This window comes from Chlamydotis macqueenii, chromosome 6 (genome assembly GCF_036417535.1).
Source record: "Chlamydotis macqueenii isolate bChlMac1 chromosome 6, bChlMac1.mat, whole genome shotgun sequence".
Classification (NCBI taxonomy): domain Eukaryota; kingdom Metazoa; phylum Chordata; class Aves; order Otidiformes; family Otididae; genus Chlamydotis; species Chlamydotis macqueenii.
In genome coordinates this window covers 8,134,298-8,154,769 of record NC_141561.1, presented here as the reverse complement: position 1 = coordinate 8,154,769, position 20,472 = coordinate 8,134,298, and the positions used below count along the sequence as shown (strand labels likewise).

At 38.8% G+C, this 20,472-nt stretch overlaps 1 protein-coding gene across 1 annotated transcript in view; it reads right to left on the bottom strand.

Annotated features, from left to right (window-relative positions):
• NCKAP5 (NCK associated protein 5) overlaps nucleotides 1-20,472 on the bottom strand; it is a 398,473-nt gene that overhangs the window by 174,264 nt on the left and 203,737 nt on the right. The window contains exon 5 of the mRNA XM_086751339.1: nucleotides 15,951-16,084. Coding sequence (XP_086607465.1) covers nucleotides 15,951-16,084 — 134 coding nt within the window. The remainder of the gene's footprint in view (nucleotides 1-15,950; nucleotides 16,085-20,472) is intronic.

The window sequence follows — 20,472 nt, the reverse complement described above, 5'->3', positions numbered from 1 at the left end:
CTCTCGCAGGGACACTCCTCTCGTGCATGTTCCGGGACATTGCCAGTTCCTTTTTCTGACTTGGACAAATGACTTCTCACAAAAGGCTACTCAGGAACTGAGCAGCTTTTTAAAAAACCATTAACGCGGCCCCACACTGTGCAGTCAGACTCTTCTGCATGAAGCTTTCATTACTCATACGTTTCAGATCTCTTGCATAGCACACAGGACATCAAAACTAACCATTTTGTCTGCTCCTCTGTTTCAAAGTCCACTGAGCTACTGTTTCCACTTGCTACCGGGGAAAACAGGCTTTTTCTTCACCACATGTTTGCTAGTCTGACCTACATCATGAAGAAGAATGAATCTTCCACTAATCCACATCCTAATAGCCAGACTTTCTTAAAGCCCAAACAGGAAAGCCAGGCATGTGGTAAGAAGCACTACTCCTGCCCCCACCTTTTATTTAATATTCCTGCTCCCAACTTCGTGTTCACATCCTTTTGTTCTCTTCGCAAAAATATATCACAGTGAATTAATGACATTTATAATAATCTACTATGTTCATAAACACAAAGATATGATCTGCCAGTACTCCGTTTATCAGAAAGCTAGGTATCTCTGTTGTAGCTTTTAATACAATAAACCTTTTAAATCAGCTTTAACAGAACCCAATCAGAATGTGCTTACACTAAGTAATATTCTGTGCTGGACCTGCAACTTGCTTATTGAAATACCATCATCTATGCTACATCAAATTGTGACACTTAGAATTACACAACGGATTTTTTTTCTTTCCAAAGATTTTCTTATAAAGCTGATCCAGCAGCCTACAGACGTAGAGCACCAGGAAACTGCAGCTTTCATCTTCTCAGTTAGCGAGAAGACTGATACTGACTGAAAACTTCATTACACCGGACAGGCATCTTTGGAAATGTCTATCAGTTATTTTTCAATTCATAGTTTTCCACCACTCCCTTTAGAAAAAAAAAAAAAAAAGAAGTTTGTAAAAGGTCTTGCATTATCAGTAGCATACTGGTGGTTAGACCGTGCAGCTTGGAAATTCAGATAGGAAAACAGTCTCCTGACATCCAACAACATTGTTCTCTCCCACCTACCCCATTTTTCATGGCAATTTAAATCTTTTTAGTATTTTTTAATTAATTCAATGCTGCTTAATAGGCTTGATCAAGCACTACACTACAATGCTTTTCAGGTCAGCATTCAATGCCTGATGAAGAACTCAGTTCTACTACATACCTATGAAGTTCATGACAGAGTCAATATCGGGATAAACTTTTTACTGAATAAACATAAATTTACTTTCCAAAACACTATGAATTCTACAGATGAGAAGTCTCATATAAAAATTTACACATATGTATGACAAAACAAATTTGCTTTTTTTTCCATAGTATTTTCTTCTGCTATCTCCACAGGATACATGAAGATGGGGGCTGAAATCCCCATCTTGGATCTACTGGGTTACTCGGCTCTCAACTGCCACAGCTGCACTACCCAGAACAGCTCCTGATGGTTCCCCACGGTACCCCTGCTGCATCAGAAACACATGCAAGCGAGGCCCATGGTGAACACTGTAATGCAATCAAGACTTTTCCTTTCCCTGTTCTGAACACCATGAGTCTTGAAGAACCATCATCAAACCTAAAATTTTGTGAGAAATGTTTGGCCTTGCTTTCTTTTTGAATATGCTTTTTTCCAAATTTTATTTAAAATTTTTCACAAGAAGCATTTCAGTATTTGCTTCCTCATTAAGCACAAGTTACCTGAATTCACCATTCTTGGTTGTGGAAAGGGAGACAAGACATAGAAAGCATCTTCCCCTTTTCCTGCTCGGTTCCCTTGGCATTGGCTGCTCTGGACCCTTTTAAAAGGGAGTTGGCTGGGTCAGAGCAAAAGCACCCATTTTCCATGGTATAATCGCTGTCTCTGCCCACAGATCCCATTTTATAACATAACTGCAATTTTGATTAATTGCAACCTGAAATATTTATATGGCTTCCACTAAATAAAATCTGCCCGTGAAAGACCTGACATTGGGTTAGAGTTCATCTGTGTCTTTTCATTTGCACTCATACCTTTTTTCACCAGGTAGATGGATCAGATTTGCAGTAACCGAGGCTTTCTTTCAGTGTTTAAATATTTCCCGTTCTACTTCTTAATGCCATGTATAATTGCAATATTAGTTAGTAAATTGTTCAGAATTTCTCTGCATGCTTAGATGTAAAACATCATTATTTTCATTTAACGGCCAATAAAGAAAAAAAATCCTAAGAGATTTTGAATTATTTTCATAATCGTTTTTTAAGGCCAACTGATTTAGATACAGGAAAACAAAGAGTGAAACATGTCTACACAAGTGTGTCTTCAGGTTAGAAACAGAAAATTTCAAGCTAACAGACTGAATTATTAGGAAGAGATAATATTATTAGACTTGCATCAGCTTCTGTAAGAAAAGACAACAGCAATCTTTAGAATTCTTCTCTATTTCCACGAACAAGGAAGGCAATGACACTATTACTACCATGAGACAATCCTTCCATTTTTTAAATTAATGGATTTTTCAAATGTAGATTTTAAATTTCTGAAAGTGTGTTTATTTCTCCTCTAAAGCACTGCTTGTCTTCCTAAGCATACATAATTTGATCAGTGTTATTTCTGCAAGAGATGCATGCTCTTCATCGAAACCATTGCTGCAGCTCAAATAACCAGGCTAACTTTAATTGAGCTGGCTTAGCTCCTGACCAGTAACACTGCATCAAGGAGGTTGGTGTAGGACAGTCAACAGAATATTCATCCGGGCAACAGGCAGGCTGTGATAAACACACTGTCTCTGGTGCTGTGTTACTCACTGGATGCTAGCTCAGACACTTGCATGGTAGCTACCACCACAATTTGGACTTATCTCTAAGTATTCTCTGTAGCTTTACTTTATTAGTAAACTGTAAAATCAACACTTGTCTTGGAAAATCATAAAAGAGCAGGTAAATCAAGTATACTTTCAGAACACCTAGAAGTGCTCTGGTTCACTCTTACTAGCTTGAGCAATAGCCTGTACACACAACACATGCGGCAGATGCATATAGAGGTTTTACTGCAAAGTGTTAATACAAAACAGTAAGAAATAGAAGACAGAGAATATTATATTCATCTTCTTTGTTTAATCCCAGTGCATTTACGAAATCGACAGTGAAATCACCTACAGAAAAATCAGCAATGTTTTGGTTTTCTCTATATAGCAGAAATAAACACAGTTAGCACTTTTAAAACATCAAATTAATCTCAATACTACAGACATAAATCTCTGTTAGAATTACGTAAGAATATACGGAGACTAAGCAAGATGCTTAAAATAAAATATTTTCTCATCTACTATATTTATGGGATAACAAAATCACTGGCCCATTTCAATTTAAGCATGATAGAATGAAATCACATCCTCAAAAGAATTAATTAACTAGTCCTAATCCTTCATCTTCTAAATCCAGCCCTACCTCACAGCCTTCATATTGTTTAATCTGAAGAGTAAAGAGTACTGTCATCCAGTTCTCCGAATTCCGTGATGATTAACCCTTCAAAATGAGAATGGAAAGCACAGACTGAAGATTCAAAGTGATTAAGATCCCACATCCGACTCAGACTCATTTTTAACTAGAAATGTGCCTGACCATATAAGCTTAGCTAAACAACAGCAAATACACAGAAAACATCAGTCTCTCCTGGATGCAAGAATTATAATAGCAGCCATTCAGAAACTCAGCTGGGTGTTTTAAGTGAAAGAGAATCCAGATAAACAGAGACTAAAGGAAGAACAGGTAAGACAGACAGGAAAGAGTTCAGGACAGCAGCAAGCGAAGATGCAGAACAGACGAGGAAGGAAGACATGTGGGGGCAGTGTGAACACTAAGGGTGTTGGGAACTCAGCCTGTGCTTCCACTCCCTGTGAGGGTACTGCTAAAGGAAGTCCAGGCACTTACTCTCAAACAAGGCACCTATGGATACCTACAGGCATCTTACTGGGTGCCAGCTGTTTTTGCTGGCAATATTCTCCTCCCATCAACAGTGAGCAACTAAGTTCAGTGTGAGCAAAAGCATCCGCTCTAGGAAAATGGCTGTAACAGACATACAATACCTGTGAAATTGCTAAAACCCATCTAAAATACATGTTCAGACTACCTATCTTCTAGAAACATTAACTTATATTGCAACAGGCACAGGAAAGAGTCAGGCTAAAATGCTAGACAAGCATAGTCTGGTAAAGCAAAAGGCCAATGAGGACAGGATTAGTCAATATGTATTCACAAAATAAACCAGATATAAGAAAAATACGCACAGACTGAGCAGCACAGTATGCCCTACAAATAAGAGCAGTTCAGTACAGAACAGGCGTGCAATAGCAACAGTTGGACAGAACAACTCTGCTACAGCGGGCGTGATCAGGGTGTGGAAGGATTATGTGCCATGATTGCTTCTGACAAGGTGGGGGGTGAAGCTTCTTGGCCTAATTTTAGACCCTAAAATTTATGGGCAATAAATACCTGTCTAATAAGCAGAGCAAGTCAAGAAAACAGAAAGAGTGAGCTAAACTACCTGACTAGAGTATGAACTACAAATTATTCCCCACCACATGCATGCTGTTTTGTATTTATAGCCAGATTACTATCCATACTAAAATGCCATATTATTGTAAATAAAGACTCTATGTCTTTTAGATTTAAAACATTATTAACTACTCAATAACCTTTATAAATTGGAGGGGAGGGTTCTGAAGAGCCTAGACAAAATAATGAAGCAGTGAGTTTTTCTCAGCACATAGTATTTCATTTCATCAGAACTTCATCAATGCCAATACTACTCCAATAGCATATGCCAACCTAATGATAAAAGGTTATTTCACATTTTTATATACTGCAGATGGCAATGATTCAGAAAGAATCTCACTCCTTAGTTCAGCAGGATGAGGAAACCTCTTACAACAACCTCAATCGACATTTCTCATCCTGCCAGCACTACAATGGATCATGATGCATGTGTTTCACATTGCAGCTGCCAGTATAATTGTCCTATTATGAACACACTGATTGAGAAAATACATATAGCACTGCAATAAACACTAAATAGGTCACAAAATATGCAACCAAGGGCTCACAAGGAAATGCAGGCAAGTCTGGAATGAGAAAATATTGCTTGTTATTTTGCAATGCTATGAATTTCTGCAATTCACTACATGACTACAAGAACTGAATGAAACCCAGAATATTTAAAGTATTTTTACAACATGAATACTCACTGAAGTATGAAACTAGTGAAACCAGGGACTCATTACTCTACCTGGTATACATTAAAATTGTCTTCAACAAATATTTCAGAAATGGATCCAAATGGCCTCTATGAAACTGAAATATTTTTTTTAAATATAAGTTTCCCTCATTCTTTCTTTAACAGGTTCTGCAGTAAATTCACACCACTATAACATACTCTCCCACTATTCACTACTGCATAGTCTTAGACAAAACGACCTCTTTTCTCTGTGAAGGGTTGAGACTAAGATATATGAGTTGAATCTTATAGACAATTGCCTTTTAAGGAAGACATTGACAGTTGGATTTATTTTTTTTTTCTCTTCAGTTTGAGAATACAAGCGCAGTAGCAGCAGACATTTACAGTACTTGAGAAGATTAAGAAATACTTTGTGTTGAGCAGAATTCACATTCTCTGATACACTTGCATTCAACCAGCCAAGGGGAGGGATCTCCACTGTAGACCGCTTTTAACACAGACCCACTTTGATATACCAGAATTGTAACTGTCATTTTTAAGCCAGTCAACTCTCTGGCTTTTTAATCTACTGATTACCTCGCTCTGCCTTACCTGCCCCTCAGGAAGTAGTACAGGTGGTCAGAATTTTCCGGTTTCCTACTAATTTTCCCACCAAAAAGGAATACACACAAAGGCTTACTGTTATTTGCTTATCATCGAGACATGATCTATAGAAGATCAGCTTTCTTATGGTTAGCAGATACAAGCTGGAAGGAATCTGTCAACTGAAGACAAATGGAACAGCAACAAAACCACAATCAACTCAGTGCCTCTAAAAAGACTTTAGGATGAAGGATGAAACCTATAGCTAAAGACAGGAAAAGGTTACCTTCTGATCAGGTGAGACAGTATATTAACCCATGCCACATTCATTCAATTAATAGACTCTGCAGCGTGCAAACACCGATAAGGGCACTACAACTTAATGATCTAATCTGTATTCCCAGGGAATGAAAACTTAGTTCAAAACACACAGTTTGCTTGGATTTCCAATGTAGGCACAACGTACGGCAAGATGTGCTTTCTTTGCTATGTACTGGCGTGAAAAACTGGACAATTAAATCGCACTAATACAGAAGAACAAAAAGGAGGATTAAAAACACTTGCAGAAAAACGTATGTCAAGTTCTAAAATGCAGCACAACCTCCTGTGCCAAAACAAGAGACTTACAGAAATCTCTGCTCCCTCACAGCGTTAAGCCTCATAATCTCACACCTCCTACTAAGCGCTTTTCTTATGACAAATGCAACTCTTCCTCAGCATGCCACTTCTTTCCTACCTGGAATGGCGGTGAAAACCAGGAAGAGTAAAATCCCTTATCTTGAAGAAAGCAATTGAACTGCGATTCAGTTATCATGAAACAGAATGATGCAAAAGAAAAATCTTTTCCAAGGTATACGTAAACTAAGTGTGCATTAACGACCTAAAATACTCAGTGTTCTCTAGGATGCGAGTTGTTCACTTGTGTAGAAAGGCCTCGCAGCTGTCCTTACTGATACTGATGGACTAAAACAAAGCATCTTTTCAATTTTTAAATCACATTTTCCCTCTAAGCAAGTTCATTACATCTATCAAGAAAACACACAAGCAATATCCATGCAGCTGAAACAAACTTCTTATGCCTTCAGGGCATAAGTCCCTGATGATGCACCTGTACAGTGTCTAGAAAAATGTAGTATCAGAGCAAGGGATGAATAATTAGAAGAATTAGATCTATAAGCCTATACAAGAAAAACAAACCCCATTCTGTTCTCTTAATGTTTATCATATACTCTGAGAAGGAAAACTCAAAAACAGTTTGCACTTAATATAAAAGCTTTTCAGTTTTAAATGTATCCACTGCGACTTTTAATAATCATATTTGAAATGTGCTCATAGAGGAATGCACACACTCAAAACATTTTGATAAAAGAAAAAGATTAAAACTAGATTTTTAAGTTGCCCTGTCCAATTTTGAGCAGTGACAAACAAATGAACTGCTGCATGGCCTGTTACATTAGAATAATACTGCGGAATAATTACAAGTTCTAAGATAAAATTAAAATTACCATAATAATTCTCCTGTGAAACAATCCAATCTATGCAGACTACAAATTGCTACTAGGTTGAAAAAATATATTACCACCTCAAGTCAGGCAGATAAATTATTCTATTTCCATTAGTTAGTGTAGGTACTTAAGAGGTTATGCAGACCAGGATGACAAACATTATATTTACAAATTATGCACTGGTCACATTTAAAGACCAGCTCTTTACTTGCACACCAGTATTAGAAAGCCAGCTAAGCAAACTGTGAGTAAAGATGCGATTCTACAACAGTTTATCACCGACAAGCATAAAAGTCCCAATCCATGGGACCCATCTTTGGATACAACAGGTGATATCAAATCAGGGACATCTTCATGGCTGTTTTCCTGTATTGTTGCCTGTACCATCTCCTTTAGGGTACTCTAGAGAAAGCCCTTTTTTCCTCCCTGCCTCATACACACATGGAAAACAGAAAACCTCACTTTGAAATCCAGACAAGACAAAGGATTCCTCTATTATTCTACTCAGATAACATCCAGGATTTCATGTTCTTATCCCCTGTACCACAAATCTGTACATCTGTACTATTTAAGGCACCAAACTCCTCAAAGGTACCTGAAGAACTCCTTTCCTTCTGCTGTTAACGAGAGCAGAAGGCACACCAGTATCTTAAAAAGGCTGAGCACTTTTCTGGATCAGATTTTATCTGCTTGCAATTAGAACGGGAGTGTAGGCTCCCTGTTTTAGCTCTACTAAGGATACAGCATCTGATTCTAGCCATGTTGAAACTTCAAAAGCAATATTATACAGCTATGAAGAAAAAGTGATAATGTTACAGTGTAATCAATCAGAGCAGATTCTTTCCTGAAAAACAACTCAGAATTAAGAATCTAACGTTAAAAGAAAACATTTTAAAAGATATTCTTTTAGACTACAGCTAATTAATATCAAATGGCTTGACTCAAGGGAAGAAAATAAACTAAAGGAAAATAAATGCTATCTTTGCAGATCTTTTTCTGGTAGGTCTGCTGATTCTTCTGCTGGTCTGTGGAATTAAGGTATCTATCCTGTCTAGCAAAGGAATCTTTTTATTAAATATGTGAAGGGATGTCTTGGTTTTGAATAGCCTCTTTACCTTATACAGCATCAAGGAATTGTAGAATAGCACCTGACACATCTGTGACTTTCCTGATTTCCCAAGTTCAAAAGAAAACAAGCTATGGCAAGTCCCACAGGAAAGAAACAGTCAGTACTTTAACTTTGCATATTCCAATGCAATTTTAAAAATACATCTGTAAGAAAAGCAAACCAGCAATAAGTAACAGAAGTTCTCCTGACAACCACAGGTCCTACCTACCTTGGAAAGATCTTACCGCGCATGACCACACAGCTCTCAGGCAGCAACATTACTCAGTAATAGAACTTAGCTCCTGTACCAGCACTGTCCTTTCATAAATCTAAACACATTTTACAATGGAGAACTACCGTAGCTAGAAACACCTGCAAAAATCTACCTATTATTGTGCAAAATAAAATGCACAGAGCTGTGAACTTCAACAGGTACAGGATTTCACACTACATAAACACCAAACATGAACCTCAATCTCTTTAAACAGCAGTAGCAAGGAAGTCTGCAATCTCACCAAAATGAGGTTTTCACTGTCCTCGACATAAAAGGGTCTATAAACCCAACCACTACATCAGCATAGGAATCCCTGCTCTTCTCTCAAGCAAAATATTACTTGGTACATGCTTCCAGAAGCTTCTTTCAACATCAGTGGAGATGTCTCACTTTGGGAATGACACAGCCGTATAACAAGAGAGATGATGGACACATACTAGCTAATATACACACACTAGCTAATATAGACAGGTTCTGCTAAGTCAGGACCAAGGTGCAGAGAATATCCAAACCATCTTTCTATTACAAAAATTAAAGCACGGTGGGGATTATACTCTGTGTGTGGACCTGTACGTGGGCATTGGTGGCCTACTGTTAAATAGTGGTGAAAATGTCGATATATTGTTTTCATGTTAGGCTCTGTACATTTTAAAAGATAGCGTAAACCAAAGGATTACACTGTAACCTAGTACTACTTTGGTGCTAATCTATTACATCATGCAAAGGAAAAAAAAAAGCCACTGTATCCTATTAAACTGTAGTGCTAGCTAGAACAGAGGAAGCAGAGCATCATTTCATGCTCTGATAAATCAGTAAAAGGCAATAGATGCAGCCTTCCAGAAATGCAACTATGATGCACACTGTCAGCATATAAATAAATACAAACCAAACCTAGGATTTTCTGAGCACATAGATAGTCATGGTTTTGTCTGTGGAAGATAAAAATTAGCTATTTCCCTGGACGCCTTGAAAGAAGCTTTCAGCATCTAAGAGCTGCCATGAAGCACCATGACATGATTTACTAGTGCATCAGGGTATGGAAACAGGGCTGGCTCTTAATACAGCTTCAGCGCCTGAAGAGTCCGCAGAAGATTGGGAACTGCATGTACCTCTATGTGCATCGTTAATAATGCCTGAAGCAAAGCAATCCATTGCTCTCTGAAAGTGTTACGTAAGTCAATACACACCACGCAATACAGCCTGCCGTAACTTCTGGTCCTTGCACGGAGTTTACACTGGTTCATCAGTTCTCTGCACTCTCACCTCACTGCTTTTGTTCTTTCTCAGCTTCTGTATGAAGATATGTATTTCAACCTGATGGTTTCTAACGTGAGAATGAGAATTGCAGTTTTTGAAGAAAACTGAGATAGCACATTCTTTGAAGGTATTTCTCATGTGTGTGTACTTCCAAAACCACCGTATTCATACACAGAATAGGAGGGTGGAAAAAATGAAGCCTGGTATGAAAAATCACAAAATTTCTTTTTTTTCCTTCTTGTTGGTTAAACAGGAAACCAGCACATTTAGTTCATAGTAGCCCATGAACTGAGTGAGGTCAAACTCCATACAGAACGTGGGGCAACCTCCTCTTTGGGCTTAATTTCATAGGTTTAATAAAACCATTCCTTTATTTTCTGCCAGATGAAAAAAGCTCCTTGGTCTTACTTAAAATAATGCTTGACACTTCTGAGCAATGATTAGAGATGAAATATATACCTAAGTCTTGTACACGCATGTAAATAAAAATACTAATATATTCACCCCATCAGTGTTAATCTAAAAGAAACTTCATCCTTTTACTCTGTCAATTCCAATCAAAAGACAAGATCGATACCCTAAGCATTAGGTCAAAGCCCTAGGAAAACAGCATTCACACCATGTCCTGAGGCCAAGAGCTAATCAGCCCTCCAGTGAAAGCACTCTGCCCAGCGCAGCGAGAGCAGCAGCTCCAAAAGCCGTGCTTGTGAAGCAGGCATCAGCTCCATCTCACTTACACAGCACACGGGAGAGGCCCCCCAGAACCCTAAGACCCTGGTGGGAGGGACCCCACAGTGCAGCAGAGGAAAAGCGTGAGAAGGAAGGCGCAGCAGAGACAGTGTTTTGGACTGATCACAGCAGCTCCTCCACCACGCTGCTGCCCATCATGCTGCTCAAGGGAGGAGGGATTGAAGGAATGAAGTTCAATCTGGGAAGAAGGGAGGGGTGGAAGAAGTTTTGTCTTTGTTTCTCACTGTCCTACACTATTTTTAACTGGCAATAACATCAATTAATCTTCCCCAACTCGAGCCTGCTTTCCCCTTGACGGTAACTGGTGAGTGATCTCCCTGTCCTCATCTCAACCCACAAGGTTTCTTTTCTTCTTATTTTCTCCCCCAGTCCTGTTGAGGAGGTGGAGTGAGAGAGCGGCTGGGTGGGCACCCGGCAGCCACCCAAGATCAACCCACTGGAAGATGGACATCTTCTAGTCAGTACCAAAGGAGACAGCAAGCGCACAAGTGGTGAGGCACACACCAGAGATGGAGCACTTTCAAGTCAGCAAGTTGTGTTTTACCCTTATTCACTACTTTTCTTTGTAACATTTCACACAGCCACACCTAATAAAATCTGGTGGTATCTAAAAACATAGGGCAGGATGACAAGGTCAGCCTTTGATATAAACTCTATCTTTGTGACAATCTGTCTCCCCCAGTAACCCTGCACACAGCCCACTCAGGGAGGATGATAAGACATAACTGCAGAACTACACAAAAGAGAAGAGGAAAACTCCAGACAGCTCCTTCTGTAATCTTCCGAGACATGGAGTGAATTCCCACATAGTATTTTACTCATCCCTGCTCTGACATAATCAAAGGAATACTATCAGTGGCATCCAGGAGAGCATTTTCATCTCCCGAGAAACTAGATTAAAATGTTATTAATGGTTTGAATTGGCATTCAGTGGGCATTAGACAAACCGACTGACCCCAGGGGCGACCAAAGCATTGTAGTGTTTTATACTTTTCAGACACGGTCTCTGTTGTATATGGATTACTAGTCATGGCAGCAAGGCCACTGAAGTGCCAGCAGGTGGTGACCTCTAGATCAAGCAGATGTGATAGCATTATAATTATGATGTGATGATGCAACATCAACATGCTGATGCAGTGCAAAAAACCTCTATCACAGCTGCTAGGAAAACAGTTATCATTTCCACTCACCTGCTGACAAGCCAGAATGGAGCAAGAGGAATTAACAATAACTGGAGAAAGCCAAGTAGGATGTGCTTAAACCAATGGCCACACAGTCCTTTTATGCAGAGTGTTATCAGAGTTGTGGTAGTCATTCTTCTCCATGTCAGAAGTGACAGGCTTAACCCTACGGTCAATATTAATGTGAGGGGAACGCTGAAATACAATCTAATGAGAATTCCACTCATCCCATTCACAGGACCCGGGCAGATGAAACAAGGACCATTTCCTACTTTTCCAATAACATCCATTCTTAAAAGCCTCAGGCAGTTTTCCAGTCACTGACATTGATACCTATAAACAACATCATCTTAACTGAAAAAATTTTGAAATTTACCCAAAGGGGATTTCAAGATTTGATACTAGCCTCTTCAATTACTGCTTACAGATATACTTTACAATAGTGTGTTTTGTTAAACTTGTTTCATTTAGACCAAAACAGTAATCAAAATAACTTAAATAAAGCTACCTCTTTTACTGCTTTAACATTTAATCCCAGTTTGGAGCCACATGTACTGATGCACTCAACAGACAACAATTTCTATTGCTTACTGATGTACAGCAGAGAAATGTAATCAATTTATATTGTATTACTGTGCTTTTTAGAGTGATACTATAAATCACACCTACTGCCTCAGGCAGGGTTGTTGCATTTCTGTTCCTACCGTTGTAGGAAGATGCTGAAAGTAAGAAAAGCACAGCTGAAACCAAGAACAAGGAGGTACATGAGACAATGTATTTTCTTCTCTAATGTCCAAGATATAAGTTCAAGGAGGAAGTAATGTTAAACTATGAGCAATCAAAGAAAACTCAAAAAACCAACCAAACAAAAAATAATTAACATAATTTCTTCTAGAGCTAAATAAAGAGGCAGCAGGCATAACAGTAGCCGAAATGGTGACACACCAGTACATGCATGAGAGTAACCAACAATCAAAATGGGAACGTCAGACTGCATGACACTGTCTCGGAAGAAACTGGGCTGACAGGTATTTATAGGGTTAGTCTTTGTGCATTTCAGCAACATTCATCTACACTTGTCATGCCAAAAAGAGCCTTAGAGAATTTAACAGAACAGCTGCAGCAAAGCAACAGATTTCAGTGGTTCTGAGAAAGAACACATCAGGGATTTCACCTTAAGGTGAGATTATACTAAGGCAATGCAAAAGTAACTGCATCCAACTACACTGTAACATTCTAGCTTTAGCATTAAACGGTTCTCCCACAGGAAAGACCTTAAATATATTAACACCTTAAATACATCCACACCTTATTTCTCCTTCTACAGCAACTGTCATTTATTTATCAAACTAACCACTGTGCCACTTTAAGGCTCTGGCAGATTTATACAGATGTTAAGAAAGAGAACTTTGATTCATTTCAGACTCCCAGGCTGGAATACTGCTTACTTGGTAAGAACAGAAATGTCAATCAATAAAAAAAAAAAAAAAAAACAAACCTCGCTTTTGGAACTCCTCAATCTCAAACTATATGCTTATATGATGGATTAAAGTTTTCACACAATTTCAGACAGGAATAGGCAGCTTTCCTCCCCTGATCACAAAGGTCAACTTTCAGCTTTCCACAAACTATCAGGTTTCATTCTTTCAAAGATGCAGATAACCATTGTCCAAATCGCAGGTTGACCTACTGCACCGCACGTGGTAGGAAAGTCTACGCAAATCCTCTCAGTTCAGGAATTAGAGAGATGTAAACAATTTATGCTATAATAGATGTTCTTACTTCAGTCTATCTGCATCTGAAAGCCAGCATGTTTGGGCCCAAAGTATTAACTCTCTAGCCATCTTCTTCCAAAGTACTTCCAATTTGCTTGATTTTAACATCTCCTCCCAGCACCAGGTGTCTTGTCCCACTTACTTGTTCTCAAATTGAGAATAAAATCTCAAATCCTTCAAACTATACAGAATCTCTAAGCAGCCCCAAATTATCCAGTTGCCAGTTTCACTATTTGCTCAAGCAGGGTAAGAAAAAATACACCCATTTAGGGACAAAGTCTGTTTGTGTAAGCAAATATCTTAATATTCTCCTAAACAGAAGAAAAAAATAGACTCTACTATTCATCATAACAAACAATGTTTTAAAAGCAAATGAAGTATTTAAGTGATGCATTCTCTTCCTAGCATCTGGTCTACACTAAAATAAAATTATAGCCCCATGAAGCCAATGGTAGTTTTCATCACCGGTAATTAATGGGGGCAGCCTCAGGTGACATTAATGAAAGCGATGCTAAGTTTGCCGTCAAACAGTATAGCTAGCGTGCAGACAGCCAGCCTCATAAAGAGCACAATACTGATTTAGATGGCATTCACCCTTATCTAAATCAGAGGTGCAAAAATAGACAATTTCAGTTCAAAGAACTTCAATCCCTCTGCTTCTTGATAGATCAGAGCAAGCTAGACTGCAAATAGTCTAGCTTGGAAGAAAAGAATGGAAGAAAAAGAATGGATTAATTTGAACACGGGCTTCAGAGACTCTAACTAATAACAGTTATTCTTTTCAGAAACACTGTAAAGCTAAATCAGATTACTGCATTTTCACAGGAATAAGGAAGGGTTATCCTGAAAAGATCTGAATATGCAACAGCTAAAATTTTACCAAGTTACTGGGCATACTTCTCCGGACACTTGCTTCTCCTCACCCCTTCTTTTCTTAATCATGGTTGCACCATCTTCAAGGGTTATTTCAAAGGCTTCTAGTTATTGTAACAATAATATTGTTCTAAAACCAGGACCTCAGGAAATTCTTTCATAAACAGACATAATATATAATAAAGTAAAATACTCTTACCAAGAATACTCACAGGGTGGATTTATTTTGTATATATTACTCAGGGAGTCTCATCAGAATACGTAAAAATGGAAACCAAGGATCATACAACAAGAACAACAACAAACTAAAGAAATTAGTATCTGTAGCATTTTTAGCAAAAGAATTTCAGACTTATCTGAACACTTTGATAGTTTTTTTAAAATCTGAAGAGTATTAATGGAAATTTTCCAGAAACAAAATAACCGATCAGAACAAATTTTATTACTGCTATTAAATGCTTTCGCAGTGTTGCCTGGAAACCCAGTCTCTAATCAAAGAAGCAGCATGGCAGACACTGAGGAAAAAAAACCCACAAAAAATGCTCAATATAGAAAATCCTAAAAACTCCAACAAAAACAACCAAAGAAAAAAGCCACCCCACAGCTTGTTTTTACCATATTAAACTCAACTTGAACTTTTCAACAACTCAGGGGCCTGAGTTAATATTTAGTCTTGATGGAAAATATACAACATAAAATTCCATTGTCTCTTTTGATTTTGTTTTGATTATTTTGTTTCTGTTCACATGACAAAAACAATAAAAAAATCGTATTTGATGTACAGGATCTCATCATGCATCGTGAAAACATCAAATAACACAAATTCTTACTGTGGTCATATGAATGAATAGTTTGTCTTAAATCCTAGTTCTAAGATGGTTCCCCTGTTAGTGGAGCTCCGTTCTAGCAAAAAGGTCTCGTGCAGTCAAAGCAGGAAGAGACTCGAAGCATGTCCAAGCAGTATGATTACTCAGCTACTAAAAGGCATCACTTTTTTTTCCTTTATTCAGATTGATCAAACCCATTCTTCTTGGTTAACAGAAACAAGCAACCAAATATTGATTTATCAAGGACATCCACTTTTTGAGAAGTGAAAACCCATACTTTGAAAATTATTGGGAATTCTAACAAATGCAAAATCTCTAGAAATGAAAATGTTCACCATTACATAGAATGAGGATATAAGTAATTTTAAGTTGCTAATAATCATTTAGCCAGAAGCCCATTATGTTTACTGAATTTCAGAGACAGAGTAGTTTTCGCCTTAGACTCCATCCATTCAAGCTATCAACAGGTTTGGTCAATCTTTTTGCACCACAGTATGTTCTTCCTATATTTTGAACATAGTTTACTTATGCAACATACCTGGAAAACTGTTCTTGCAGTCCACGCATCTGAGCTCTGCTACGCTCCGACTCCAGTGTCACCTCTCGTAATCTTTTTTCACTCTCAAGCCTTAAATGTCTTTCTTCCTCCAACTCATGTATCAGCTTCTCACGCTGAAAGACCATAAAAAGTTATTTATTAATAGTTCACATAAAACATACTTTTAGCAAAAATTTAATTTGTGAAAAATCATCAAACAATCAAAATAATTGCCTTAAGTATCCAGCCCCAGCACATAGCAATGTTACACAGAACAACAAAGTAGAGATGGAAAGCCCTTTAGAATATTCCCATCATGCAGAGCTACTCTGACTCGGCTCAGACTCACTGAAGTCAGCACATCTGAAAACAAACACCCAACCTTGCTTTCAAAGCTCTTTTTCTTCACCTCTACTCAAAATAAATGTAAAAAATTATATCTGAGGTCTGTGATCTATCTTGCTTAAATGAAGACATGGGAAGCATGAAACAAGACAAAAGAACAACTTGTCACCTGTTCCTTGATGTTTCAATCTCAGGAGCAGAGAAGAACCTGATTCTGCAGCCACTGGTTTTCTCATTTTGGCTGAGAGGAGGATCCCTACCAGTAGGACAGTGACCATTTGAACCTATTTACTGAAATACTATCCCAAAGAATATGTAGTTAAAAACTGAGTACCAATCAAACAAACATGAGATAAAAAAAAACTTAATTAAATTTACTAATAATTCTCAAAGGCGAATAGCATATGGTTGCTGTTAATTCCTAAAACACAGGAGCAAAAAACCCAACTCACAACAGACTGCACTACCTGGATAAATCTATGTAATGTGATGGCCTAATCTTTTTTTTTTTCCCTTTTTTTTTTTTGTAAACTTCAGATCCAGATATAAGAACTTCATATAAAAGAGTACAAAATTATTTCAAAATTCTATTTTAAAAGCAGCTAAATGTGATTTAGGCAGAGTAGGGGAATGAACTGAAAAGTTATAAAAACTGCTACTGGAATTTAAAAAATGTGTATATAGCCCTTTCCATGTGACTCTGTAACAAAGAAATTAAATTACATTATATTTTTGCTTCCGTATTTAAATGAGGTAATAAATCAATAAAAAAACCCCAGCAATTTATCTGGTACTGCATTATACTCTACCAGCAAAGGAGTTCCAATGTCAGTTGTCTAAGAAAAGGTTAAGTCATTGTAAAGATGCCATGGGTTCACCACCTCTATGCTTTGAGAAATCCCTGTGCCCACGGTGTAGTGCGGTTTGTAGCCTGTCAGACAGTCTGACGCAGTTGCATTGCCAGCCTAAATTTTCATTATATATTTGCAAAAATTTATCCAGAAAATATACAGTTTCATTAGAAAATAACAAAGGTATCTTAGTGTTAAGCCATTAAAAGGGGGAGACAGATTATTTGTACAAGTCTCACAGCTATAAATCTTACTGGATAATAATTTACAATAACAGTAACCAAGGGACCAAAAATATGAACATTACCAAGTGGAAAAGAGATCTTAAAGACAGTGATAAATAAGCAGATGCCACAAAGGGAGGTTGCAAAGGATTAAATGAAATATCTACATGCTTGTGAAAAAATATGGGGAATTACTCAGAGAACAAAGGGCTTCTGTCTAGCTGGTCATATCTAACACCTCGAAAACAGAGAACTGCAAAACAAGAAACAAATTGCTGGAAAATAAATACATTGTTCTAATTAAATTATACAAGTACTGTCCTTACTGTTACGTAACCACGTTCTGCTGGGTGCCAAGTAATCCCTGGTTTCTGTCAAACAAAGGAGAGCAAAGAGTGCTCAGCACCAGGCACCGGGGAGCAGAATGAAGCCCCCATAACCCGAAGGGAAATGGTTAGCAACCTGCTACACCACTTAGACACACACAAGTCTATGGGGCCGGACGAGATCCACCCAAGGGTACTGAGGGAGCTGACGGAAGCGCTCACCAAGCCACTTTCAATCGTTTATCAGCAGTCCTGGCTAACCGGGGATGTCTCAGTTGACAGGAGGTTAGCAAATGTGAAGCCCATCTACAAGAAGGTCTGGAAGGAGGATCTGGGGAACTATAGGTCTGTCAGTCTGAACTTGGTGCTGGGGAAGGTTATGGAGCAGATCATCTCGAGTGTCATCACATGGCACATATGGGACAAGCAGCATGGGTTTATGAAAGGCAGGTCCTGCTTGATTAACCTTATCTCCTTCTACGACAAGGTGACCTGCTCAGTGGATGAGGGAAAGGCTGTGGATGTTGTGTACTCAGGCTTCAGTACTTCAGGCCTTTGACACCATTTCCCACAGCATTCTCCTGGAGAAAGCAACTGCTCATAGCTTGGATGGGCATACTCGTCGCTGGGCAAAAAACTGGCTGGATGGACAGGCCCAGAGAGTTGTGAACAGAGTTAAATCCAGTCGGTGGCCGGTCACAAGCGGTGTTCCCCAGGACTCAATACTGGGGCCAGTTCTGTTTAATATCTTTATCCGTGATCTGGATGAGGGGATTGAGCGCACCCTCACTAAGTCTGCAAACAACACCAAGTTGGGTGGGCATGTTGATCTGCTTGAGAGAAGGAAGGCTCTACAGAGGGATCTGGACAGGCTGGACCTATGGGCCAGGTCCTGCACTTGGGTCACAACAATGCCATGCAATGCTACAGGCTTGGGGAAGCTGCCCAGTGGAAAAGGACCTGAGGGTGCTGTTCAACAGCTGGCCAAAGTGGACAAGAAGACCAACAGCATCCTGGCTTGTATCAGGAACAGTGTGGCCAGTAGGAGTAGGGAAGTGATTGTCACCCTGTACTTGGCACTGGTGAGGCTGCACCTCGAATATGATGTTCAGTTTTGCGCCCCTCAGTACAAGAAGGACATTGAGCTGCTGGAGTGTGTCCAGAGAAGGGCAATGAAGCTGGTGAAGGGTCTGGAGAATAAGTCTTATGGGGAGCTCTGGTCCTTAAATAAACCTTCTTTATACATTAAGTACAAAGCCAGATCTCCACAAGGAAAGAAACAAAATGTGATACTTGAGAAAGCAAATGAGCATCTTGTCCTCTACCTCACCTCCAGGATGTTTTGCAGGTTGCACACAGCTCCGCTGTCCTGCAGAATGAGTGTGCCTTATCTGCATGCATGGCCGTGCTGCTGCTAATCACAAACCTCACATTTCCTGGTACAGCATTAAATATACAGCAGGGATTCACAAATCCAAACTTTCCCCTACAGGTCAAAGAGTTGTATAAGCTATTTCCAGGTTTCATTTACCCCTTGCTGACAGGTCAGAGAATACTGTTCCTACCATTTACTCCTTCTACTCATGTGGGGACGTCTGTATTATCGTCCTACACAAAGGGGTCAGCACATCCACGATTTTTTTTTTTTTTTTAAGAAGAAAGACCTAGGAATTACCTTAAGAGAAGCATCCATAAACTAACAACAAATTCACATCACAAGAACAATGAAGTTACCAGAATGAAATGCTTAAACATTAAGAACTTCTGGAATGAGTTAAATGTCCAGCTCAATTCAATCCCCTCATTGACAAGCATAACGACACAGCATATATTATATTATATTATATTAGCACATACTATGGCTGTACAAAACTTGCGCTTCTTTCAGGGTATGAGATGAACAACAAACAAGTCACAAGGCTACAAGACCAGAAACAAAAGGAATAACCTATGGCCCTGAAATTCAGGGTTTTCTTCCCAGCTACCAAAAATTTCCTGTACAAATGAGAAGACTGCCCACAGGATGGCTGCACACCAGTAACACCATCAGCCTTCATTCCTGTGCTTCTTCACAAGAATTTGCTGACAACCTTGAGGCACTTCTCCCATTTCTTGCAGGAAGATCTGCTTTCAGCCAGATCACAGACATTAATAGTGCAGAGGGTTAAAAAAGGAGTAAGAGACCATCCACTCTTGGAAAGTTTTCAGTCTCTGGGACACAAAACACTCATGTACACTACACATAGAAAGTAGCTCACAGCAGTAGTGATCTTATCTACAAGAAGAGAGAACTACATTTTCCTTCAAACTCAGAAACACCATAATGAAATGTCGTAAGAGAGAAGGGAGCCTAACACACAGAAGTGACAGGATTAAAAAGAATTTTTTTTTTTTTGTCTCCTGGAAGCAGGTAATACACCCCTGAATTCCCCAGAAATTTTGCGTTGTCAAAACCCTCGTTATCCACTTCTCTGTGCTAAACCCACTTTATTCCTGTGCAAAATAAAGCTGTGGGAAAGGAAATGGACTCGCTAGAAACAGTTCAAAGTTTTATAGCGAATATAAGCTTACTGGAAAGTGATACAATTAGAATGCCATGTGCAGAAAAGGTTAGATAAAAAAAAAAAAAGTATTACGTGAAATAAATCATCATGTTTTAACACCAGAAAAATCACTGCCATCTTCCAATGAAGTTATATGTATTCTCATTTGTCGATTCTTCTTCAACTGCAGCTTCTTTTCTCCATGAGTTCTGCTCAAACTATTTTCCCTGCTT